The 26,968-nt window shown below is 37.3% G+C and overlaps 1 protein-coding gene across 3 annotated transcripts; it reads left to right on the forward strand.

Annotated features, from left to right (window-relative positions):
* The first annotated feature begins 635 nt into the window (after positions 1-635).
* On the forward strand, positions 636-25,416 carry mapk4 (mitogen-activated protein kinase 4). 3 transcript variants are annotated; one of them, XM_038281461.1, is made up of 9 exons: positions 636-894; positions 2,284-3,640; positions 5,086-5,261; positions 16,298-16,442; positions 17,347-17,429; positions 18,793-18,871; positions 19,566-19,782; positions 20,659-20,824; positions 22,305-25,416. In XM_038281461.1, exons 2-9 carry the CDS (start codon positions 3,274-3,276, stop codon positions 23,226-23,228), a joined length of 2,157 nt encoding a protein of 718 aa, XP_038137389.1. In that variant the 5' UTR covers positions 636-894; positions 2,284-3,273; the 3' UTR covers positions 23,229-25,416. The 3 variants fall into 3 exon arrangements, with proteins under 3 accessions (XP_038137389.1, XP_038137388.1, XP_038137390.1); XM_038281460.1 differs by having other exon boundaries at positions 2,287-3,640; XM_038281462.1 differs by lacking the exon at positions 636-894 and having other exon boundaries at positions 3,547-3,657.
* The last annotated feature ends 1,552 nt before the right edge of the window (positions 25,417-26,968 follow it).

Here is a 26,968-nt window from a genome sequence, read left to right on the forward strand (position 1 = left end):
TTAATCTCAGATTTCAGACTTTTTTCTCAAAATTCTGACTTTATTCTCAGAATTCTGACATTTTTTCCCCACAAAATTTTGACTTTAATCTCAGAATTTTTTATCTTAATGTAGATGGGCACCATGAAGGAAGAGATGTGGAAGAACTCAGCTTCAAAAAAAGTCAGAATTCTTACTTTTTTCTAAGAATTATGACTTAAAGCTCAGAATTCTTACTTTTTTTCTCAGAATTCTGACTTTTAATCTCGGAATTCTGACTTGAATCTCAGAATTCTGACTTTAATCTCAGAATTCTGACTTTTAATCTCAGAATTCTGACTTTCAATCTCAGAATTCTGACTTTAATCTTAGAAGTCTGACTTTTTTTCTTAAAATTCTGACTTTAATCTCAGAATTCTGACTTTTTATTTAAGCTGAGTGCTACCACATCTCTTCCTTCATGGTACCCATCTACATTAAGATCCAAAATTCTGAGATTAAAGTCAGAATTCTGAGATTAAAGTCAGAATTTTGAGTCAGAATTCTGACATTTTTCTCATATTATTCTGAAATAAAATGTTAAAATCAGTTAACTTTTTTAATTTTTTCATTGGCCATAATCCTCTTCCGTATACTGCAATGTGCGCCCCCCTCCATTCAGCGCTGACAGTGAGCGGACAGTCGCCCACAGAGAAGCAGCCTCTGCTTTATCTCATCTCTGAGGATCGGATCGCTCCTTCTGTTGCCTGCCTTTGTTCCTATCGGCTGTTCTTCTCCTTCTATATCGTCCAAATCTCACTTTCAAAGCGATGGACAGGTGTTTCACTTTCTCCGCTCCTAAGGATCTATCTTTATCACATCTTTACATCCGGATCTTTGTTTGTGGTGGAGACGCTGCGGCTGCGTAATGCCTCTGTGAGTACAGATGGTTGCTGTTCATTTATCTTTCCACTCTATTTTCTTCTCTTTTCCTTTTTATTTAAAACCAACTAAACCCCCCTATTGGTGAGATTTAACTACAGTCTTCAAATAGTGACACGGTGCACATGGTTGCTTGTGTAGTTTTTTTGTTTTGTTTTTGTTTTTATAATTTTGGTAAAAGAGGCTCTGTGTTTTATTATGCACTTTGAGTGTTTTTGTTTCGTCAGAGGGGCGTTACTGTGTGGACACACAAAGGCAGCTGCATGGTGTTCAGAGGCCATGCAGCATCTAAAGTGAATCTGTATTAGCGCAAAAACACTGAGGAGGAAAGAAAGCAAACAAAAACGCAACTGATTGGCAGAGAGAAAAACAAAAACATAATTTACCTCGAAAATCACCTGCAATTTCATTTTCTCTTCATGAATAGGATATTAATTGCAATTAAAGCCAATTTAACGGTTTTGATTAGCTGGTTCTGGACACAGAACCTGGCAGCATTTTCGGTCTGCAAACTCCAAATTAATTCAGCTGTTGCCTGAATAAATGCTAAAGAGAGCAGGAACCGCTGTTGCAAGTGATTATGCATTATTTATAAAGTTACCCCAGTGCTGCACTTCCCATCCAGCACTACAGCATGTGCTCCATCTCCCTACTCTAACTGCTCCCACTTTACTATCTTGCAGCCTCCTGCAGTCTGTCTGAGATTCACTGATCTGAGAGAAGCTATGATATAATAAAAAAAGACAGTGTCATGACCTGACCCACTTGCCCCTCCTACCCAAAACAGGGATGGTTTTCAGCCTAGTAGGGAGATTCGTTGTATTGATTAATGGATTGATTCATGTTTTTAAGGATGGTTGTGTCACACTGGAACAAAATGATTGAAAAAGCTTGATTTACTGTATATTTATTAGACACATTGGAGGCAGGAAGGAAAATGAAAGGTAATAGAGATTTAAAATTAAAGAACTGTCTCCTTCTCCATCGATAAAATAAAATAAATGTTCTTTTCACCACAAATTTTTAGCATGATGTGCAGGTGGATAACAAAATAAACATAATTTTTCCGTCTGAATGCACCCAATCCAATTGAATAGCTAAACAATGAATGCTCCTAATTTTTAGCTCTCAAAATAAACATTTAGTTACAGCTTTACATAAAAATGGAGGGCGGAAAGAGGTCTCTGATCAATACATTTCAGCATATAACTGAGATGACTACCCATACGGGGAACACGGAGCTACTTTTGAGGATTAGATTACAGGGCTGTTTCATGTTATGTAACAGTCACACTTCAACAGAACCTCTCCCTGTTTAACTTTCATCTATCGTCTGTGCATCTCAAAATTCTGTTCATCCTGTTTCCCCTTCTTTCTTCCCAGCAGCAGAGGAAGAAACAGCAGATGTGCTGAGCAGGATGTTCTCTCTTTGACCACGATATGCTGCTGAAAGCTCTACATTCATAAGAAGGCAACAGAAAGAAGATTACTGGGGGATTAAACTCATGCACACGTGTGCACATGCAAACACAGGGGGGTACAACAGTTCCGGGATTTAACTTCCATCCAACTGTGGGCAATGATCTGAATGAACTTGCCAGAAGAACTCAGCAGTATCATGGAAGAAGAGGAGGAGCCAACAGAGGCTCTCTGAATGCCTTCCTGTTGACCCAACCCTATTGCACCTGCCTAAATATCAAATCTCAATGTTGCAAAGGAGAGTGTCCCACAATGTGTTGACTTGGAGCAGAATTAACCTCACATAGGGCTTGTACATATCCACATACTCCTGCACTCATTTACTTTAGTGAGACTCACTTACATCCATATCTAGGAGATACAAAGAAAGCTTTCAATTCTTTTAACCTGCTGTCTAGAGCAGAAGAAAAAAAAAAACATCATATGTCAAGAGAAAGATGCTGAAGGGAAAGTGATATTTTAAATCGTTGCTGTGTGTGTCTCCACCACAGGCATAAAGATGAAACTAATGGATGACTGATAAAGATACATCTTTGATTTATTTTAGAAGTTCTTTTTTAAGCTAAAATACTTCTTATTTTAGTTATAGGCTCACGCATCAGAAAAGAAAATTGTAACACACATTTTGTCTTTGTTTATGCTAAAATGGGCAACATATCTGATGTAAAGATTGCCCAAAGGAGGTCCAAAAATGTCCTATTATTTGCTCTAGGACACCCTTTTTCATGATGATGTAAACCAGATGTGACTCTTGCAGGCAATTTTTTTTCCCCACGATATTTTGATTCTTAACAAGAGAAAGACATTGTCACGGTTCCCCAACAAGGTTTACCATCCTCTGCATAACGCTGCATATTAGAAAATAATAAGCCCATCCCCTCAAACTGAGCTACAATGGCCAGCCAGGCCAACTCTTTGTTTCTTCATGGCTTTGAACTTAGTGGCCATTTTGTCGACCCCCGACCTCTTGGCACTGGTGTGACTGGCCTCGTCCTGTCTGCTCTTGATCAGCGCACTGGGCAGCGAGTAGCTATAAAAAACCTGGTAATGCGAGATGCAATCACTATGAAGCATGCCCTGCGGGAGGTGAAAATCACACAACGACTTCACCATGAGAACGTAGTGCAGGTCCATGAGGTTGTGGCGCCGTACGGATGGCCGCTACCCAGGGACCCATCCCAGCTTAGCGCCCTTTATATCATCCAGGAGTGTATGGAGACTGATCTGGCCCGGTTACTGGACCAGGGACCTCTACCTACAAGTAAGAGAAAATATAAGGTATTTAATCTGATTTATGGATTTAAATAATGAGGTAATTTTTCAAGAAACATTTTCTACCCCCAAAAAATATATATTTAGCAGCAAGTGTCTCAAATATTAGCCCAATTTGAGATATATTAAATTATTTTTTCCGGTTAACATACAGCACTTAGTGTATAGTGGGCTGCACCTCTAAAAAACTCATTTATGTAACTTATAAGGGTCGGATCTGTTGCTGAACAGGTTGTGTGACCTAGAACGCAGCTTTATAGCAGTTTGAGCTCCCCTTATACTCTGGAGCTAAACTTATATACATCTATTTTTTTTTCATTCACGAGTCAGGGTTGGATCAGACATTGTTTTGGTTCTCTGAAGTAGGACTGAAGGGTGAATGTGGCCTTATCTTTACATGAAACTTGACTTTTCTCAAAGTGGTCTGCTGTCAGAATCCAAAACCTGAGAGAGACCGATTGTGTTGCAACAGTGCAGTAATGGCAGTGGCCTTCTATGGCACTAAAACTGGAACTTACAGCACCCCTAGTGGCTGAAAGTTATGTGGTGCCTAAAAGGTAATTATTTTCAGTGCTGTTTAAAAGCATACTAACCATTATAGCCACATTAATGTGTATTATTACTTTACTAGTGTATAAAGACAAGCATAACTACCAGCTCTAATTGATTAGATAGTCAAATAATTATAGAGGTTTAGTCCTTTTTAAGACATATTTGTTAATGAATAAAACTATTTTTAGGTATGAATAACAGTGATTATATTCCCAAGTTTTGGCCAAATTTACAGAATAAATACTTATAGGTTTTCCACTCATTCTGTTGCAGTGTTTGTTGGGTGTTTGGGGCATGTTAAACTAGATTAGGCTCTTATAGGGGATTTTTCTTTGATTTGGAAAAGGCAGAGGGCCCTGGTTACTGTTTCTCATTCTGTCTCCAACCATGTATTTTAAATAGCGGTGCTTCTACAGCCCATATGGCTAGTCAACCCGGGTTTACTCATGTTAAAGCATCTATTTTACTGGAGTGGTGGTCAAGTGGACATTGATTTTAACCCACGGTCTCAACATTAACCCATGGCCACATAAGCCATGTGTGTCCTAAGTGACCTAATCCTCAATCTTTTTATATGTTTAATTAAAGAGAAAACAAAAAATCTTTATTTGCAAATCACAAAATGACTTAAATTATCTCTTTTTTCTACGGTGTATTGTTAAATACTGATGCATGAGGGATGTACAAGCAACTAGAGAATTTTTCTTTTTGTGGTCAGTATGGATAATGTGAGTATTAATTAACTTTACCTCACTTGCTAAAACGTAAATAAATAAATTCAGTTTGAAAAGTGCAAACTATTTGCACTAATTTTAGGAACTGTATTATACTATAGGAAAATGATCTTAATTAGACCTATAACTAATTTCCATCCTTCAACAGGTCATGCTACCCTGCTGTTTTATCAGCTGCTGAGGGGCCTTAAATTCATCCACTCAGCTAACGTCCTGCACCGAGACCTGAAACCTGCCAACATTTTCATCAACACAGACCAAATGCTGCTCAAGATTGGTGACTTTGGACTTGCTAGAATAGTGGACCCCCATTATTCTCATAAGGTAAGTGTTAGACAAGCATAGAGCGCTGCATTCTGATTAGGACTTACTTACAGCTGGGGCTTCTGCCTCAGAGAGGTTTACAAATACCCTGTTTGTATCTTTTTATGCCTCTTTATAACATGGAAATTTCTAAAATCTCGAAAATAGGGCAGCTGTTGCTAAGGAGGGAGAGCAGATATTTACCAATTTAGATTATGCTGGCGTAACCTCCACCTTTCCCTGCACATATTGAAGTTCACTTTCATTAGACACTTTTCCCTTTTGTTGTCGCACATTTGCATATTTTTTTATGTTGTGTGAATGAAGGCAAAGGATTAAAAGGGAACATTTAAATATAGCCCTTTAAAATAAAATGGGAATGAATTATTTTACTTGTAAATTATGTTGGTTTGTTATGTTAATGTGAAAATATCACATGACAGCTTCCAGATTTATCTTTAAAAGAAATGCAAGGTCAGGTAAAAAACAAAAATGTGTCATTTAGAAAATATACACATAGTAGCCTGTCTTTTTTAAGGTCTTTTTAAAGGTTTTGCATTAATTATTTAAATCTGCTTTCTTCATGTAAGAAACAAAAACAGTATCAAATATAAGGCTTTTGTTGTCTTTAATTTCTGTAGCGAATGGATGATTTTATGAATATTATTAAGTCAGCAGAGTTTTTCAGGCAGTCTGCACCATAGAGCCTTTGAATAAAATCAAAGAGATAATTATAATACTTGTGTATGTTATCTCTTTTCTATTTCATTTAGAGAGAATCATTATCTAGGGACTGACAATAGCTCCTCAAGCTCTTGGGCTGTCTAATTTTTAGACAGTATTTCATTAACATTTTCTCTGTGTAATCTAGCTGCACTGCTTATATTAACATATATTTTGTCATCTATACAATGGCCTCAAACAGTAAAAACCACAGTATATAGCAAGAGTGTCTGACAAAGTGTCACACTTGATAGAAAACTATGTGATGTTTTGTAATAACAGGACTTGCTGTTGAACAGCAGCAGTAGTTGGAGCTGTCAAGGTGAAGAAGAAAGTGTTCAGGGCTTGGATTTTAATCGGGATGTCTGAACAAGGAGACAGATACCGGGAGGCCAGAAGGACAGTGTGGTTGAAAAAAATTGTGTTGGCATGAATTCAGAGAGGCTATGAAAAAGAACATTCTGCTGACCTTCTGGTCAGCCATTTCAAACACTCAGAGGGGGGAAGTCGGGACTATCTCAGGCTATATTAGGCGAGAGACTGTAAACCCCGAATGTAGACATTGTTTTGCATTGAAAGCCACATCAGGGAGATGGCAGTATCGGATGATTCAGCGAAAGGTGTTTCCATCTTTTTAGCGGAAGCCACCAAGGTTATTAAATTGCCCAGTGGCAGGCTGCCTGGGGTGGATAATTTGTCACAAGATGCTGAAGGCTCTGGACATTATGGAGTGATTGTGGTTGACACCCCTGCTTACAATGATACATTAAACACAAGGACATGGATGGTCAGACAGAGGGACAGATGGAGTCAAGCCAACTCACTATCTCCAGGTTAACCAGGGTGGCGGCAGCATCATCCTGTGGGGAAGGTTTTCTTAAGCGGGAACAATAAGACTAGAATTGATAAAATGAAATAAAATCCTGCCATAAAAAGACTTGATAATAGGCAGAGGTGCCTGGACAGAGCTTGAATGGAAGGTTTGAGATCAGGGTATATTAGCTAGTTAGGCCTAGTCAAAGTTCAGACATGACAATTAGACTTAGACTTAGACAGATTTATTTGTCATTTTGTTTACACAAGTGTAAAACAAAAAGAAATTTAGTTTAGAACAGCTCTCTAGACAATTTCATGTGCAGCCTTGAAAAAAAGTAAAATAAAAAAATAGAAAAACAGTAATATAAACATATGATTGTAACTTTACAGTTTTAACATTTCAGGGTTTTTTAATATAATGATAAATTATAATAAATATAATAAAATAACCCATTTTACAAAACATTCAGCAGTCTAATAATATATATATATATATATATATATATATATATATATATATATATATATATATATATATATATATATATATATATATATATATATATATATATATATATATATATATATATATATATATATATATATATATATATATATATATATATATATATATATATATAAAAGATAAACTGTTTTCTCACCCTTCGTGGGGTGGTATGTGTCATCCTCAAGCTCGGGTCCTCTACCAGAGGCCTGGGAGTTTGAGGGTTCTGCGCAGTATCTTAGCTGTTCCTAGGACTGCGCTCTTCTGGACAGAGACCTCTGATGTTTTACCTGGAATCTGCCGTAGCCACTCTCCCAGTTTGGGGGTCACAGCCCCCAGTGCTCCAATTACCACTGGCACCACTGCTGCTCTTACTTTCCACATCTTTTCTAGCTCCTCTTTCAGCCCTTGGTATTTCTCAAGCTTCTCATGCTCTTTCTTCTTGATGTTGCTGTCGCTTGGGATTGCCACATCTATCACTACTGCCTTCTTCTGCTGTTTGTCGATCAACACGATGTCTGGTTGGTTAGCCATCACCTGTTTGTCAGTCTGGATCTTGAAGTCCCATAGGATCTTAGCTCGGTCATTCTCAACTACCTTAGGAGGTGTCTTCCATTTTGACCTTGGGACTTCCAGCCCATAATCATGGCAGATGTTTCTGTGCACTATGACAGCTACCTGGTTGTGGCGTTCCATGTATGCACTTCCTACCTGCATTTTACACCCTGCTTTTAGGTGCTGTATTGTTTCAGAGGCATCTTTGCACAGTCTGCACCGGGGGTCCTGCCTGGTGTGGTAGACCCTGTCTTCTATTGATCTTGTACTGAGTGCCTGTTCTTGTGCTGCCATGATTAGTGCCTCTGTGCTGTCCTTCAGTCCAGCCTTTTCCAGCCACTGGTAGGATTTTTTGATATCAGCCACTTCTTCTCTTTGTCTGTGATACACGCCGTGCAGCGGCTTGTCCCTCCATGATGGTTCTTTTTCCTCTTTCTTGTCCTCACTTTCAGTTTTTTCCTGCCTGAGGTATTCGCCAAGCCATTTGTCTTTGGGGGCCATCTTCCTGATGTACTCCTGGATCTTAGTTGTTTTATCCTGGACAGTGGTCTTGACACTCACTAGCCCTCGGCCTCCCTCGCTACGCTTGGTGTACAGTCTCAGAGTGCTGGATTTGGGGTGGAACCCTCCATGCATTGTGAGGAGCTTTCTCGTCTTGATGTCAGTAGCCTCTATCTCCTCCTTTGGCCAGTTTATTATACCAGCGGGGTATCTGATGACTGGTAGGGCATATGTGTTGATGGCTTGGATCTTGTTTTTCCCATTCAGCTGACTTTTCAGGACCTGCCTTACTCTTTGTAGGTATTTAGCTGTGGCAGTTTTTCTTGCTATCTCCTCGTGGTTTCCGTTAGCCTGTGGCACCCCAAGGTATTTGTGGCTGTTCTGCACATCTGTAATGTGGCCTTCTGGTAGTTCAACCCCCTCGGTTCTGATCATCTTCCCTCTCTTTGAGACCATGCGACCGCACTTGTCCAGTCCGAATGACATCCCAATGTCGTTGCTGTAGATCCTGGTAGTGTGGATCAGTGAGTCGATGTCTCGCTCACTCCTGGCATACAGCTTGATGTCATCCATGTAGAGGAGGTGATTGATGATTGTTCCGCTTCGGAATTGGTATCCGTAGCCAGTCTTTGTGATGATCTGGCTGAGGGGGTTCAGGCCTATGCAGAACAGCAGCGGGGATAGTGCATCGCCCTGGTATATGCCACACTTGATGGTGACTTGTGCTATTGGCTTTGCATTGGCTTCCAGACTTGTTTTCCACAGCTTCATTGAGTTCTTGATGAAGGCTATTGGAGTCCTGTTGATCTTGTACATTTCAAAGCATTCCAGTATCCATGTATGTGGCATTGAGTCATAGGCTTTCTTATAGTCAATCCAGGCAGTGCACAGATTTGTCTGCCTGGTCTTGCAGTCTCAAGTGACTGCTCTATCCACTAGTAGCTGGTGCTTGGCTCCTCTGGTGTTACTGCCTATTCCCTTCTGGGAAGGATGCATGTATTGAGCCATGTGCCTATTCATCTTAGCCACTATGATGCCTGACAGGAGCTTCCATGTTGTACATAGGCAAGTTATTGGCCGGTAGTTGGATGGGATTGTTCCCTTCTGGGGATCCTTCATGATCAGGATTGTCCGTCCTTGGGTTAACCATTCTGGGTGGGTCCCATCCATCAGCAGTTGGTTCATTTGTGCTGCGAGGCGTGCATGAAGTGCGGTTAGTTTTTTCAGCCAGTAGGTGTGGATCATGTCAGGGCCTGGTGCTGTCCAGCTCTTCATACCTGCCGCTCTTTCATGGACATCTGCCGTTGTAACGGTTACTGGTTCTTGTTCTGGGAGATTGCTGTGATCTTTTCTTAGATCTTCCAGCCACTGAGCATTGGTGTTGTGGGATGCCTCCTTCTCTCATATGTTTCTCCAGTACTGTTCAGTCTCAGCCTTGGGTGGATCTGATCTTGAATTACCCTGCCCCTTTGAGTCCACTTTATATATATATATATATATATATATATATATATATATATATATATATATATATATATATATATATATATATATATATATATATATATATATATATATATATATATATATATATATATATATATATGTGTGTGTGTGTGTGTGTAATTAATTAGCATTCATAAACATTTTAATCCGACTGATCATAACCCTTTTATTCCAAAAAATATGGAAAAAATAACTCTCTATGTGAAGTTTGACTCTTTTGGTTCTAAAACAAATAATACATAAAAAGAACTTCAATGCCAAGTTATATGTATGCAAAGTACTAAATGTATTGTGATTTTCTCTCATTCTGTCATTAGATGGATTCTGCCTTTAAAAAGGCCAAAGACTGAGTCTAGCCATCTCTTCCGGGATACTTCATTCTGTGCAGACAAAGCTTTATTATAAATGTCATCATTATTGTCTCTCAGATTACATATTCCTAAGTTTTTCAAATGTAGCTGTCTCTTCTGCCCAAAACCCACACTTACTCTAGAGATGGTGTCAAGTTTTGAAGTAATCAAACTGTGATTAGGCTGTCAGCTCTATGTGAAGATTTCTGAAAGATTAATGGGGCAATTCACAACTTGACTGCCCAGCTTTGTTATATTTGAAGGTCCCACAGCAGCACTGTAACACTAGCAAGGCTGGGTGTGTGTTCACGTTTGTGTCTCTGTAATGTTTGATTCAGCCCTGTGTGTGTGAAGAGATGCTCTCCTGAAAGGCGATCTCTGTCGGCTGGGAGCTCGGGATCAGTTGGGTGCAGAGACAGGGGTGCACTGGGAGGCTGAGGAGGGTGGAGGGGCAGCAGAGGAGGAAGGTATGCATGAGAAGCAAGGGTGGGAAATCTTATACCACAGAGGGTTGGGAAAAGGAGAGGTGAAAAGTGCAGAGGCAGAGTAGGAACAAACACTCTAACATAAAACAGAAACATGAAAAGAAAATTGGTTAAAAAAGAGTCAGACAGAGAAAACATAGAAAGATCGGATGGATGGATGGATGGATGGATGGATGGATGGATGGATGGATGGATGGATGGATGGATGGATGGATGGATGGATGGATGGATGGATGGATGGATGGATGGATGGATGGATTCATTTGTTATTTATCTCAGGCAATCTAGTATATACAAGTATGGTATAATTAATCATATTATTAATAGTATATGTTTTACATTATACAAAGTTTTTATCATTTATATCTGAGAAGGGGAAGTGAAACTTATTTAATTATACCCTTCTCCTTCATATACCCCTTAACACCAACAATCCTCCTGATTCGTACTGTAGGAGTCCATACTGCCCTAAAAGACCATTAAGTAAGCAGATAAATTCCTTTGTGCACATATAAATGTATATATACTAATTTACACACATTTACACCCTTCTTCCATCTCATATTTTTTAAGAAATCCAGTTTGAGCATTTTCCTAACAGTTTCATGCTTGAACGTTGCTTTAATTCAACACTGAGTGAAATGCTAATTTTAATGCTCATTGTTCTCATATTTGTTATAGTACTGAAGTTTTCAAATTTAGATAATCAGTTTCTCTCTTGAAATAAAGTTTTTGTGTGCTGTCTGGTAGCTGTTTATTTGTAGCTTTATACATTAGTTGTGAAGTTTAAAACCCTAGCAGATCATACAATTTAGGCAAGCAGAAATGAATGTTGGGTTAGTGTGGTCATGATAAATAGCCTTGTGACTGATCCTGATGGCTCTTTTCTGCAGTGTGCATAGATGTTTGAGTGATGTGCTTTAGGTGTTACTCTGCAAAATAGCTCAGGTGTAATCAAATCTGTGAACACTGGAGAATTTATAAAGCTTTGTGGTTTATAAATGTTTTGCTTTACTAAAAATCGGAATGCTGTTATAGTTTAGTTTGGACAGTCTGGATAAACCTACAAATTTCCTGTTTTGTAAAAGGAAAAAAACATGTAAAAAATAGATGGTTGTGTTTGAGTGCCTATATGAGTGTTAATTAGAGGTGGGTAGTAACTACTTATAACTAACAAAGTGTTTAAATGAAAAAAACTTTACTAAAAAAATACTCGTAGCAATAGTTTTATGCTACTGTAGTTTCAACCTTTACTTAAATAATTATTTTGAAGTTACACCTTATTTTAGTACAATCTCTGGCTACTTTACCCACCTTCAATTTTGAAGCTGCTGAACTGCTGTGCCCTCCAGAGCTCAAGTGAATATACAGCAAACTATATTTGTTATTGGTCAAAGTAGTTTGTATTGTCCTAGCATTAAACATATACAGAATTTAAACCATGAGGAAGATATGAGATAATCAGACCCAGCAAGCTAGATGCCATAAGACCCAGTATTCCAGGCGGAAAGACAGTTAGATAAAAAAAAAAAAAAAACACACAAAAAAAATATTATTTGAGACGGAACTGTGGAGAACAGCATCGATCAGAACCGAATAGACGAATAAAGGCAGGATAATCCAGAGGGTGAAGCCAAAGCCTGTGTCGAAGACGTGCTTGGCAGTCAGAGCCAAGAGATCAGAGGTGCCGAAGGGAAATCCAGAATGGTGTCAGGAAACAGTTCCAGATATGTACACAAATAGGCAAAAATCCAGCAGAAGTCTGAAGACAGGTCAGGCAATCAGAAAAAACACAGCTACGCTAGAGAACTCTCAACAATGGTTCGGGTAATCTGGCACTCATGACTGGTTGAATGCTGGTTAAATAGAGGCTGAAGCAGGTGGATCAAATGAATGAGAACTGGGTGGAGATAGGCAGGTGTATGAAATGAGTAATCAGGCCATCAGCGCCAAAATCATGATAATTGAATGTATTGAATTGAACATATCACCCACTTTCTAGCAGAATTAAGTTACTTTCTATTAAATTTACATGAAATTCGTATTTTTTTTATTTAATTTACTTCATTAGCTGGTATAGTTTCACACAGTCCATTGTAATCCTCACTACTTAAAAAGTTAGATATTGGACCTTTTTCATGGTTTTGACCCAGTGTCTTGTCTGTTCTTTTAATGCCCATTTGGTCTTGGCAGTCCACTGTACACTTTTTGCTCAGATGGAGCGATTGCTGCAAAGTTAATGATCTGAATGAATTAGCTGTGTCTTCATAGGTGGATGGGTAACTCTTGAATTATTTATGATTGATTGGAATTTCAAACTGATTCCACTGCATTACATCAGAACCAGGATCAATCTGTAAGGCCTGTCCTTATATTTGAATCAGTGGGCATAAGTGAGTTATATCAGTCTGGTTTGGTTATACGTTTTGTTATATGCACTGGATCTTGTTGTCTTGCAAACTGTTCAGACATTACATTTTTATTAGTAATTTGTGCAATATAAATGAACATAATTTCATTGCATTTATAGAATGATTAATCTTTGCTATACTTTCATTAACAAGTAAAGTTTTGTAAGAAGGTTTTGACAAAAGAAAGACAAAACATTTCAGTTTCTTTTCTCTGTCCTTGTGTTGTACTTATGTGTTTTTGTTTTGTAACTTTTGTTAGAAATTTAAATGACTTAATGTTTATTTTTTTCTTCCTCCTATAGTTATTTTTAGTTGGTTTCTATATTGTATATTTTTGGGGAAAATCAGATATCCAGCACATTGTGAATGGTTGATTTATGAGATTTCAGGGAACTTTTAGTGCGATGAAAATTTCTCTTTAAATGACAAAGCTTCTCTAGTTATTATCAATTAACTATATCTAGAGAGACAACATAGTTTATTGCACAGAAGAGCAAAAGAACCCCAGAAAAAGAGCAAAAAGAGATCTATTGTGATACTGTTTACATATATTACTGTAGGAAGTTGTTGTTTCTGAGGGTGGATGCGTGTGTGAAGAATGGTGGAGAGAAAAAAAGTGAAAACAAAGGTACAAAAAAAAAAAATCTATCACATAGAGGAACATTGCAGGAAGTAAGGAAGAAACAGGTGAAAGAATGGAAGCAAATCTGCAGTAAAGTGAGACCCAGTTAAATGTGAAGAAAGGGCAAAGGAAAAAAAAAAAAGAGTCAGACCAAATAAATAGAGAGGAAAGTAGGAGAGGAAGAGGAAATGTGCCAAAAGGTTTGTGTTGTTAATTAGCCCTCAGGTATTGCTTATGCAATGTTTTCACATAGTCTTTTCATATTGCATGTGGTTAGAACCGCGGACCTTTATCTGATATTTTATATCACAGACTAACACAGAGTTGTATTTTGGAATAAAACTTATGCATGTTTTTATTTTTCTTTCTTTCTTTTTTTTTTTTACTAAATCAAATTGAAAAAAGTTTGGTCTGCATTTTATAATCCTCCAAAAGTCATACAGGATTAGGATCGTAAACAGAGTTAAAATGGAATGGATTCAGCAACTCATTTCCACTTTAAGGTTCAGAGCTATGATCTAGCTAAATAAACAGTATATGACAATACTTGAAAATGCTATCATCTGATCTGGCTGAGCTTGATCTATACTCCAAAGAATGAATGTAAATCTCTGCATTTTCAGCTGTAACTGCATTAAAAGGTTGTTCTAGACAGTTTTAAGAACTGTCCTCATGTGCACATTTTCCAGAAATCTTTTTTAAACAATAATACCAGTACATTCCTCTCCCCCATTTTAAAATAATCTTCTACTTTTTGCTGATATATAATGCAATATTTAAATATATTGAGGTTTGTGGTTGTAATGTAAAACTGTTTAACAGACACAATGTTTAAGTACTTAAACACACTCTAAATATGCCTTTTTTATTCTAAGATCTACATGGGTTTTCATTTTGCATTACCAGTTTATCTAAACATTTCCTAAAAATATAAAGCAAGCAAAAGATTGTCTGACAGACGAAGAAGGGAGAGTTCAGATTAAGGCAAATCAAAGCAGCATAGAGATAGAAAATGTCAAAGTGCTCATTTTGGTTATTTGCTGCAATGTAGACCAGAACAGGCAGCAGGGGGGGTAACATGTAGGGGAAAGACAGGAGAATAAAGGACGGGGTGAGAAAAGAGATGTGGAGTTGAGACAGTAAAATAACAGGAATTAATGAACTAGTGTCCCAGTGGAAGAAAAGGTGACGAGGAAAAATGGCGCAGGAGTAAAATGTGGAAAACTAAGAGCAGTAAGACGAGACAAGCAAATAAAAACCTGCCAGAAAGAATTGTAACTACTTATTTACAGCTACTAAGTTGTGCTGCATTGCTGGACAACAGGAGATTAATGCCAGTGTCTCTGTAAGATTTGCTCTTTAATAAAGCTAGCCTGGAAAGCCTTGCAGAACCACTTTAAGTCCGGCTGAGTTTTGTAGAGCTCCCCTGCTGAGATCTGTATAAATAAAGGTTAAGGATCAGTGTGGGCAGCCTGTAAGGAATTGACTTGCTGGGTAATGCTTATAACCTACTGCTTAGAAGGAAAACAAAGAAAAGCATATTTTTTATTGTTACCGTCTTTAAAGACATTTAGTTTTAATTTTGAAGTCTACCAAACCATGTATGACAAAGCTGGCTTATATTTTCTAAATAATCTTATAATCTAATAATCTTCTAAACGATAGCTTTGAGCTTAAAAAAATTTTTTTTAAAATCTTCCCAGTTAATTTTGACAATGTGAACAAATTTTTATTTGAATAAATGCAATAGTGCCCGTCTGTAGTTTAAGATCTGGTAATATGCAAAAGGAAATTGTCCATTTGAACTGTAAATGGATTAGAATTAAATAATAAAAGCTTGTTTAATGATACACAAATCATCCAATTCAGTAGTAGGAAACAATCTTTTCAATTAGAGACTAGAACTTCAGACCTTTACTTTGGGAGACCAGAATGTACCCTCCTATCAAAGTATTAATACAGTATTATAACCTCAAAAGTGAACATATCTATGCATGCTGCATAAAACAAGAACAAGTTAAGGTGTAAGTGAAAAAAACGCCATCTCGAATATCTATTTTGAAAGAAATATCTTTGCTCTCTCCTCAAGATTTCTTCAGTTAGCCAACGGACCTGCCTGTTATCTGCACAAATAACTCCACACTACATCATGAAGATGAAGATAACGAAGAAACTTTTTTCAGATTCTGACAGTTAGATGGAATACTAAACTTTAGAAAAGAAGATGAGACATTTTTTTCTATAATGGAAAGTCGTCTCTCCAGCTGAAAAAAAGCGTTTTTAGAGTTTATGCCGTAAATATATAGTTACAGGAGAAAGAACAAAGCTTGTATTTAAACTCCACAACTTTCTTCTGTATTCATTGGTTTTCATAAAAACTGTTTGGTTACTAATAATCTTAAACTCTTTTACATGCACTCCTTAGTGTTGGTTTTGTCACAGAAATCCCAACGGATTGCAGACATTGAAGTTTGTGGTTGTAATAAGAATATCTGAAAAAGTGAAATGTATTCCATTTATATTCAATTGTTGCATCACTCACATGTTATTTCTCTTCACCTACCTCTACACCCGACCCCTTAGGGCTATCTGTCTGAGGGTTTGGTAACTAAGTGGTATCGTTCCCCCCGTCTGCTCCTGTCCCCCAACAATTACACCAAGGCCATAGACATGTGGGCTGCTGGCTGCATACTGGCTGAGATGATCACTGGACGAATGCTTTTTGCAGGTACTATGATAGATCCTATATCAAAGCATCATTGTGAGACAGTAATATAAAAATTTTTATATACTAACTTAATTAAATAAAGAAATACAATTCAAGTTGTTAGGAGGCTAAATAAAAACACTGATCATTCAAAATACCGTAGTAATTTCCAATCATGGTTATGTTTGTTGATAAGCTGCCGATGTTTGTTTGCAGAGTTTAAGAGATTTTATAGCAGTGAACACTTTCGCCAGGAGAAGCTTTGCTTTTTTACTTTTCTGTCCTCCACCAAAGACACTTTCCTCCCTTCCTGCGGCTACTTTTTTGCCTGAGTAGAATATCAATGATGGTGGAGAAATGCTGCCTGTCTGAAGCAAACGTACTTCCAGCTGAAAAGCTGATTCTGACCTCCACTGTCTATTCTTCACCACAGGGACGACCAAAAAAAAAAACTCAGAAAGGTCATCCTTTTGCCCCTGCTAGTCCTGTTATGTGAGACTTTCACACATCAGGTGTCGGAGATGTTTTGCTCACCTTTCCCCTAAATTTTAGGAAAGCGGTAGACTTGTGATTTTGTTTATTAGGGAAGAAATAAAGCACTTACAACCAAATATGTTACTCGAGCTTATTTAGCACCACCTCCTGTTGTCCTTAAGATATTTTTGTGTAAAGTTCAGATGTCCTTGCTGCTGCAGAGAACACTGGCTCTGTCTGTAATGCCTTAACTACATCTGTAAAATCCTGCCTTAACTTGATGAAAGCTCACTGCTGCAGCCTGTCTACATTATTTCAACTGAATCCTCTTTTGTGTCGTCATGTCACACTTCTGGGTTATTATTGTTTGACTTTATGTTTTTATATACTTATGTAACCAATCTTCTTTCTCCTCTTTGCCTGTCTCTGCTTGGCTGTCTCTCTTTCTCAGGAGCCCATGAGCTGGAACAGATGCAGCTGATTCTTGATACAGTGCCCGTACTGAGAGAGGAGGACAGACAAGATCTTCTACAGGTGAGACCCCAGAGGGCATTGCAAGCCACATAACTATAATATCACATTAGTTGATTGTGCAAAATCAATGTCTCTTAAACCAATTTTATATATATTTTTCCTTAATCTCCTAGTGTACCCAGAAGGTTATCACATCTAAAAAAAAAATCCCCTATGTCTGTGGAGTGATGTCAATGTAGTTCAGTTTCACATCCTAGTATCACAGAAAGATTTTTCTTCAAACCTGCCCTTATTTATTGAAGCAGCTTTGCATTGATGCTATATCTTCTGCATATACTGTGGGTCAATGAAAATCTTTGTTGCTATAATGACATTTAGGATTTTAAATTGACTCTTGGTATTAATACAGATTTCAACATACCATTTTTGTAACAAAAATATAGATTACATACTTTCAACACACTCGTGCTAAAAAATATGGATGTAATCATAAAAGGGAGGTCCGTTACGGGAAATATGACACAGTTTAAGTTTCTGGTTAAAAGTTCAACATCTGGTTAAAATGTTACACATTTCATAAGCTGTTTTAAAAGCTTACTGTAACGGTACGGCACACCTTCGGACGCAAAATCAAAGTCCAAAGGTGGGGAAAGCTTTTAAATTTCTCATTCTGTAGAGCATTTGTAAAGGATGGTAAAACAGCTCAGATTGATCATTTTAGATCTATGGTTAAAATCTATCCTCTGTCAGTACCTTTTCACTATAAGTGTGTAGTACGGATATCTTAAAATAAATAAAATAAAATAAAATAGAATAGAATAAAATAGAACTTTATTGATCTCACAATGGGGAAATTTACTTGTGACATCGGCTCTTAAACAACAGAAGATGCACAGAAGAGGAAAAGGTGCATAAAGTATACACAGTGCATCCAGATATATACAGTGGATGGGAAAAAATAAAGGAGATTTTAGGTGACTTATATATACTATATATACATCAACTAGTTTATTTATGTCTTCTTTGTGATATTGCACGGATCTATACTGGTTTACCATTTAATATCTGAAAGTAAATAGCTCATTAATTTGGCTATATATATTTTGATGTACAGTATTTATTTGAATTGATTCCAAAAGAAACATACATGGAAAAAATGTGCATTAAATTAAACTGGTTAGCTAAAAGACAGAAAGACAAATGATTTAACAGCACATTATCAAACTCATAATTGAGAACCTATATTAAATAATGGTGAATTAGCAAAAAAAGGTAAAAAAAAAAAAAAAACAACAAACCAAACCTGCAGCTCGGTACCAACTTTCTGGCAAAACCAGTTAAGTAGACATTAGTTTTAACAGAGATATTCTTAAGAAAAGAAAAGAAAAAGGAGATAGATTTTTTTTTTCATTTACATTTTTAGGTGATGCCATCATATGTCAGTCATGGATGGAGAGTCAAAACTCCTTTCTCTGAGTTGCTGCCTGAAGTGGATCCTTTGGGTGAGTAGAACATATCAAGTATTGTAAATAAATATTCTTAGACAGAGTACAAAAACGCACGACTAGTCCCTTTAATTCACAAACTTGTGTGAAACGTGACCTAGAAAAATGTTGATACTGTTTCAAAACATCTCACTAGCAAATATAATGTAGTTCTGTAATAGTGAGCGTTTAGAGAGATTAGAAAAGAATCAGGATCATCATCCATCCTTATTTGTTAGTAATCTATTATTCCTCTGATACTAAATATGAGCAAGTTTAAGTGAGGAACTACTTTTTTTTATAGCCATCTTGCAACCTATGACCCACCACACACACATGGATAAGTTGAATGCCATATTAACTTTTCTTTCCTATTTAAAAGTGGCTGAGGGGAAAAGGCTTTATTTTCTTTATTTGTTTAGTGTCATTTCATATCTATGAAACGGGAATTCGAGTTCATAATTCAAAGTTCCCAGATGCTCTGATCAGCTTATAAAACCATACTTCCATAAAAGTTTTTAATTACTTTTATTTAATCATGATGTAAAAAAAAAAACAATTGAATCAATGTTGGAATAAATGTAGTCAGACTAAGGGGTAGGTTCGAGTATCTTTTAACTAAATGTATTTAAATAGCCTTTAGACTTATCTTGAGAAATATTCTTCGCTTAAACAAGCTTATCTGCCATTCCTGCCTGTTTTTTTCCCTCAGCGGTGGACTTTCTGGAGCGCATCTTGACGTTTAACCCCATGGACCGTCTGACAGCTGAAGAAGCTCTAACTCACCCTTTCCTTCAGCAGTATTCCTGTCCAGAGGATGAGCCCGTCTCATCACACCCTTTTCATATTGAGGATGAGCTGGACAGCCTCATCACTGAGCCAAGCCTAAGCAGCAGCGACAGCCCAGCCTCTAGCTTTCAATGGGAAAGGTAAACAATGTATTTTAACACAATAATGCTATTGTCACTGCAGAGATTGGTTAATTTCATCAAGACTGGTCATTTTCTTTTTACTTCTATTTACAAACCACGTTGCTAGAAATCGGTAATCAGTTGCAATAGACTTTTCTTTTAGAATACTTTTCCAATACCTTGCTTTTTTTTTTCATCTGTTACAGTAGGTGTTTTTTCCCTTTAAGAATAAAGATCACAAATCCCTTAGAAGCACAAGTCAACAGATGTTTTTTTTCTTGCAACCATGATTTGATTTGAAGCCATATTCAACGACTACCAAGATCGGAAAACACTAAACAAAACAAAACATCCTGGCCACAGAGAAAACTGAAGTTCTATTTGACATTTTTATGACCAATTATGGCTTATCTAACTGAAATTAAATATATTTTATGGTGTTAATTATAATATTTTTTTGTCATTATAAATATGAATAAATGGGGAGTAAAAATCAAAAGATGTTACAGCTGAGTCAAATGTCCTGTTCTGGCCTTGTTGCTGCAGATAAAAAGGGAACTTCTTTTGTGAACGTTACAGTAAATCTGAATGACCTCAGCTTTATACTGCTGTGGGTGTTTAGTGTTCCTCAGCAGGATGTACAATACACAGAAAAAATATGACTATAACCCAGATTTACAGCTGACAAAATAAGACTAGTGTGTGTAAAACTTGCATGTCTTTGGTCTAAGATTATGTACTGATGGATGCCAAAATGTAATATTTTATTTATTTTTTTCGATTAGGTAGGCCAGCTGAGAACTAATTCTCATTTACAACAAGGACATGAAAGGTCTTTGTGCATAAGTTAATTTTATATTAACAGTTATCAAATTAAAAAATGACTGCTTGCAGGTATGATGACAGTTCATCAGCTAATGTATGGGCACCGTACTCAGGCGAGAGGTGTACGTGCATGCCTTCTGGTCCTACTCCACCAAACCTGGAGGACAACAGAGATAATGAAGAGGTGCAGAAGGACCCGAGGGCCAGTTCCAGCTCCCTGACAGAAGAAGCTCAGGTTTGTTATGCTATTTGTGAAGTTCTTGAATGTATTTACGTCATTTAAAGCTTTTACAACCTTCTAAATGTTATATCTGCAAACTTAATGCAACTTAATGCAAGGGAATTTTTCATATCAGACCAGCTTGACCTCTTACACCCTAAGGGGGTATAAATAAATTTCTGCCTGACAAAAACACACAAAAGTAAATAACTTATAGCCTCAAAGCTATTAGATTTAAGAAGAAACTTTTGGTACGTCTGTAAAGGTAAGATGTCATAGAATGGTTTTCTGGTGTCAGCACCATTGTAGCTTTGACCCTGCCTGAAATATTAGGGACAAAATACAAAATATTTTGCATTTTTTGAACCTCGCCAAAATTTTCTTTGAAATAAACATTGCAAAACACTACCAAAATATTATTTATAGCACAAAAAAGTAGTACAGACTTTCAAATCTAAATGTTGTGTAAAAATATACCAAATTTGGACTCAATCAGATGAATCATATTTATTTTAGAATGGTATTAGTGAGACATTTCTTAGGCGGAGAGGCCATTTTGGCACATTTATCCATAAATGTCACCAAACTGTGCCAAATATGTTTTTTACATCAATACTGGGGGTTTGGTAAAATTACGAGGTCACGTAGCAGCTGGACCCGCCGGTGGGTCCGTAGGGTTCAAGGGGTTAAAGAACTGCATACCTGTGTAGTGGAAGGAACTATGTTTATTTTATGTTTAGATCTTTTTGTTTGAACTGAAAAAAAAATATTTATATTTGGCCACCTTTACACTCCTTAATAAAAATCAACTTGTAGCTGGTCAGAGATGATAGGAAGATGGTTGTAGGGGAAAACCTGTTATAGGCTAAAACAGGGGTCTCCAACGTTTTCCAGGCCAAGAACCCCAAACAGATGGCAAGATGGAGCAGGGACCCCCTAATTATATATTGTATGAATATGTGTTTTATCAAACTGGTCCTATAGTCACTCTATTAGATATGGAGTGATGTAACGAAAGTAATCCCTCCCTGGAATTATTCAAGTATTTCTGATTCCTCATTGATGGGACAGGTGTTGTGAATGAAACGGTACCCAGCTTCAAAAGAGCTCTTGTGTGTCGCTGAATGTGTGCATTGATGACTAAAAGACATCTTCTGCCTCCATTTATCTGTTTACTACAGTGTGTTGAATTTAATTAATGTGCATTTAAAGACATTTCAATGAGTGGAAAAAATTCCAGCGGGTAATATAAAAAAAATCTAACCAACCAACACTTTCGCAAACCCCATGCTGTACCTCTGTGGACCCCCTAAGAGACGCTGACCCCCTGTTAAAGACCTCTGGGCTAAAACATACTTTACATGACTTTATAATATGTAATATGATGTAATATTTGTGGTTGTAAAATGACAAGGAGCATGATTACTTTTGTAGATGTATTTTCTGAATTATTCATTTGCTTTTAACTCCCTTTCCTTCATTTAATTTTACACAGGTTGACCCCCGAAAATATTCCCATAGCAGTTCAGCCGAACGCTTCCTGGAAAGCTCTCACTCCTCTCTGGAACGGGTCTGTGCTTTAGGGTACGGGGAGCTTGACTGTGCACGCTCCTGTGATTACAAAGTGGGCTCCCCTTCATATCTGGATAAAATTGCATGGCGGGAGGGAAAGCCTCAGCATTACTCGGAGCCAAAGCTGATTCTGGATCTGTCTCACTGGAAGCGCAACACTGGCAGACTAGTTGTGCCTGCTGTACCCATTGGAGGCAGCATAGTGGACCTTGGAGAAGCTCAAGTAGAGGAAGCAGAGGAGGAGGAGGAGGAGGATGACACAGGGGACTTGTTCCAGGAAATCACTCGCTGGGTGGAGAGCGCTCATTCTCGTCTGCACTCCCCCAGTACCAGCCCATCAATAGGGCAATGCTCACCCTCCTGCTACACCTCTTCTCCCCCTCTTCCTCTGTCTCCTACTGACCTCCCAACCCCCGTCTTCCACTGCAACGAACCCACCCATCACCTATCAGCTGAATACGATGAGAACAGACTGAGCCCGCTTCCTTCCATCACATCCTCCTCTAACACCCCCCCCTTTCTCTTTCCATCATCCCCCACAGCTATATTTTCCCCTCAGACTTCATCGCCACCTCCAACTCCCCTCGTGCAGCTCCCAGAGTCTCAACCGCTGTCCAATGCTGACTCAATGGATTCTCTGCCAGTCAAGCAAAAAGAGCGCTTGTTTGACCTGGATGTTTTCATATCTAGAGCTCTAAAGCTGGTCCGACAGAATAAAGAGAAAGTTCAAATGAAGAAAGGAAAAGATGAAAGTTGGATGGAGGAGAGCAAAATGGCAAACATAAAAGGAAAGGTGCCTCGGCTTTCAGAGCACAGGACTTCTCCATCACAGACTCCCAACTCTTAATGTTATATTTTAGTTCCAGGTTTAGTGAAGTAACTATTACATTAGTCAAATTTCAAAAATCCCTCAAAAGAGGTGTGTTCAGGACTCCACTGTAGCAACTTGAATTTGTTAGCTCTTAAACACTTTATTTTGTGAAAAACCTCCAGTTAAAAAGCATTTGCAGCTTTGTGTGAAAGACTTCTCATGCAATAAAAGCTCAAAAAGGACTTCACTGAAATGCAATTCATCTCAAACATTGGCTTTGCTATATGCCTGTTTAAAGAAGCTGAAGCTTTGATCACAGAATCACATCCCACATTAAGTGCTTTCAAGGAATTTTTCAAATTCCTTCTAAGAAATACAACACAAATGTCAACATTATGAGTGGGAGACTATTGGAAAATGTTTGAACATTTCAGTTAATAATTGGTAATACTAGTTTGATCCAAAAACAAAAAACAAGTCCGCTGGTTTTCTTACTTGCAGTTAGATATAAATGTGATGTCGTTACCAGATCTGAGCGGAAACTTTTTAGACAAACTGAACACCTTGGCAAGCTGGAAAAAATGCACTTTTATAAAATGTAAGTCATTAATAAAAACAGTTTCAAGCAGACCTTCAGTAAGTGTTTGGAAGTTGCTTAAGATGTCTTTCTAAACTCCCTCCTGTTAACTCTTGAAAGAATCTTACAGTCTTCCAATATACTTCACCAAACAATGTAACACAGCTAAATCTTTTCTAAGCATTTGAATGTATTAGCTAAGAGGTAATTGGTTGGAGTGTGACATGATAGACTGTTAGGATTTGATTTATTAATGCTTCAACACTCCTACAATGACTTAATAAATGTTAACAAGTTTTGTTCATATTTTATTTTTCAAACCTCCTTAATATATCACTAGACATGCTTGTGACTAAAATAGTTCTGAAATATTTTCTGTATATTAGAACGCATGTATAACATTTGGAGTTAGTTAGCAATTTGTTTTAATATCAAATAACTGTGGTGATAGCTCGTTTATGATTCTTCTGCCAGCTGGACTAATTTTTGATAACAAGTGCTTTGTTTTCTGTTTGTGCACCAAATCTTTTCCACGCTAAACACACGCTATTCTTCCACAACCACAGGCCTAAACAGCTTTCTGCTCACTTAAATGTAAACAACGAAAAGCTTTAACACAAACAACATTCACATTTATTTTGAAAAATGTGGAGACTGATAAGTGACTGTATTTATAATGTGGAAATGCTTTTTGAAATGATTTCGAATTTATTGTTTTATAACTGCACATGCTTCTGTCTTTTGTTGTTTTAAACAATACTTTGTTAGTTATGTCTACCATGCTTTTGGATATACCACTCCCTGCACAATTACTAGCACCCCCATACAATTATTTGTTTATTGGGGATTGTTGGCCTTGTGGTTAGAGCAGTGTGCTTGTGCTCTGAGAAGGTTGCAAGTACCCGGTTCGATCCCAACAGCCTGCACTGTGGGTCCCTGAGGAAGACCCTTAACTCAAAACTGCTCTGCGGGTGCCGCACAATGGCAGCCCACTGCTACCCAAGAGGATGGGTTAAATGCAGAGATAAATTTCTCCAGTGTGAGATCAATACACATAAGTTATTATTATTATTTTAATTAAGTACTCATTACAGTTGAAAATAATTTTCAGAAACATTTTTATTTTACTTTAACAACTCCTAAACATTTTTATATACATATTTATTTGATCTTTACTGTTTTAAGTTCACTAGTGTCTGGGAACTTACCAGCAATCCATGTTCTTTCTTTCTTTCTTTTTTTTTTTTTGGTATAGTGAAACAACAACTCGTCCAACTTTAGCTACCTAAAATTATTCAAAAATCAATAATTCAAGTGATGCAGATGTGTGTTTACCTTCATGACATAGCAAATAGCACCAATAAAATTATCATACACATTTTTACATTCAGATTCACTGATCTTCTTAAATCTCTCTTGCTTCCAGGGATTGTAAACTGGGTGGTAGAGCAGGTTTAGAAAAAAAAAAATCACTGTTTCAGTTAATTCAAATAAAGTACACATTTTCGCCAGTGGTGCCAATAATTCTGGAATGTGGTATCACTTTAATTGTGATAAATAGAAATGCAATGCCTTGCTGCAATATGCTCTTAAATGATACACTGGTTGCAGTTGCACCTGTATGGGAGTTCAGGAGGTCAAACCTCTCAGATGAAAATTCACTGCCAGCAATACTTAATAAAAAGCATGTTTTATCCTTATTCGGTTCTTCACTGACTTTCTATGTCAATTCAAAATATTGTAACTGTACAACATTGACTGTCATGTTAATCTGCTTCTGTAAGCATACTGTGAGCTGTAGGCAGTCAAATATTTTCTTAGGATACTAACACACAGATTTCTAGCGCCTACCATCAGATGAAACAACAGTTAGACCAGGCATTTATTTAGATTTACAGTAAAGCACATGTAGAATACGAAGCACATTTGGTCACTGTCAGCGATTATAACAATGATCATCTTTTGTCAGTAATGTACAGTCTAAATAGAGCATGCAGCTCCGACTAAAATATTTTTATTACATTTTGACTTTTACAATTTCTAGGAATCCATACTTGCTGCACAATCTATTCTGGAGGCATCCTAAACCAGCAATAATGCCATTATCATGTGATACATACAAACTTTAACATAGTGAGCCAAAAGTAAAAATCCAGACTCTATGGAGCCATGTTGAAAATGTGCCTCGGTACACCTCAATGCTTCCAGCTTGCTGAATGTAATCAATGCCCCTGTCTCTGTGTTGCTATGCAGGTCATTAAAACTATATGTTTATGGCGTATGTATCTGTGAAACAGTGACATTTGATCTGGTTTTGTGTTTCATATTTAGCCTATTCACACTTCAAGGGTTTCCCTCAACCTTATATTTTAAAAAAAACTTCTGGATTTCTGTTGTTCTTGATTGATATGTCATTTTGAGTGTTATTGTTTGGGAAATAAATAAAAGTATGAAAAATATATCTGTTTGTCTGTCTATCTATCTCATTCTGTTGTTTTCTCTTGTATTTCTTCTGCGATTTAGCTAAGACCATTTTACAAACAATTTTAACCAGCTTCTGTTGGTAATAAAACAGAAAAGTAATTATCTCAGCAATATGCAGTGACTGTGATGTTTTACTGGTTGGTGTGACAAAAAAACAAAACAAAAATATGCAGTTTAAATGTGCTATTTTTTCTGTCAAACACAAAGATTTTTTTTCTTCTAGTTTAATCAGAGCTCCTTCTTCCACATGCTTTTACCCCTTATCATGATTTTCTTGTCCATGATGTCAGATATATGGAGCGTATGCAACATGGCTGAATATCTGTCAAAACGTTTTTTCCGGTATTCTGTGTTGACAAAAGAGTGTCCTAAACCACCTCTGCATACATCTAAGGAAAGGTGGAAAATAGACTTAAAACTTGCAAGTAGACCTTTTGTCTGATTTATGTCAAGACAGCATATCTGTTACAATTAATTCACAATAAAGGCTTACCCGTTATAACTTTCTGCATCGATCACCGATTCCAGATAAAATTCACAGGTCTAAACCTGAACTGTCTGATGTATGCTTTCGATGTGCAACAGAAGTCAGGTCATTCTTACATTGTACTTGGTCTTGCGTGAAAGTTAGACATTTTTGGCATTTTTGACCACGACCAAGATCTCAACACCTCTAGATCCTGAACTATGTTTGAATTTTGTTAAAATGGAACCT

The sequence above is a fragment of the Cyprinodon tularosa genome, unplaced genomic scaffold, assembly GCF_016077235.1.
Source record: "Cyprinodon tularosa strain WSP-4 unplaced genomic scaffold, ASM1607723v1 ctg171, whole genome shotgun sequence".
NCBI classification, from domain to species: domain Eukaryota; kingdom Metazoa; phylum Chordata; class Actinopteri; order Cyprinodontiformes; family Cyprinodontidae; genus Cyprinodon; species Cyprinodon tularosa.

Excerpts from the sequence above, each read along its gene's own strand:
- mapk4 (XM_038281461.1), top strand. The coding sequence starts at position 3,274 with ATGGCCAGCCAGGCCAACTCTTTGTTTCTTCATGGCTTTGAACTTAGT. Across the intron at positions 18,872-19,565 it reads GCCTGAAGTGGATCCTTTGG|CGGTGGACTTTCTGGAGCGC; the intron begins GTGAGTAGAACA and ends TTTTTCCCTCAG. Across the intron at positions 19,783-20,658 it reads TCTAGCTTTCAATGGGAAAG|GTATGATGACAGTTCATCAG; the intron begins GTAAACAATGTA and ends GACTGCTTGCAG.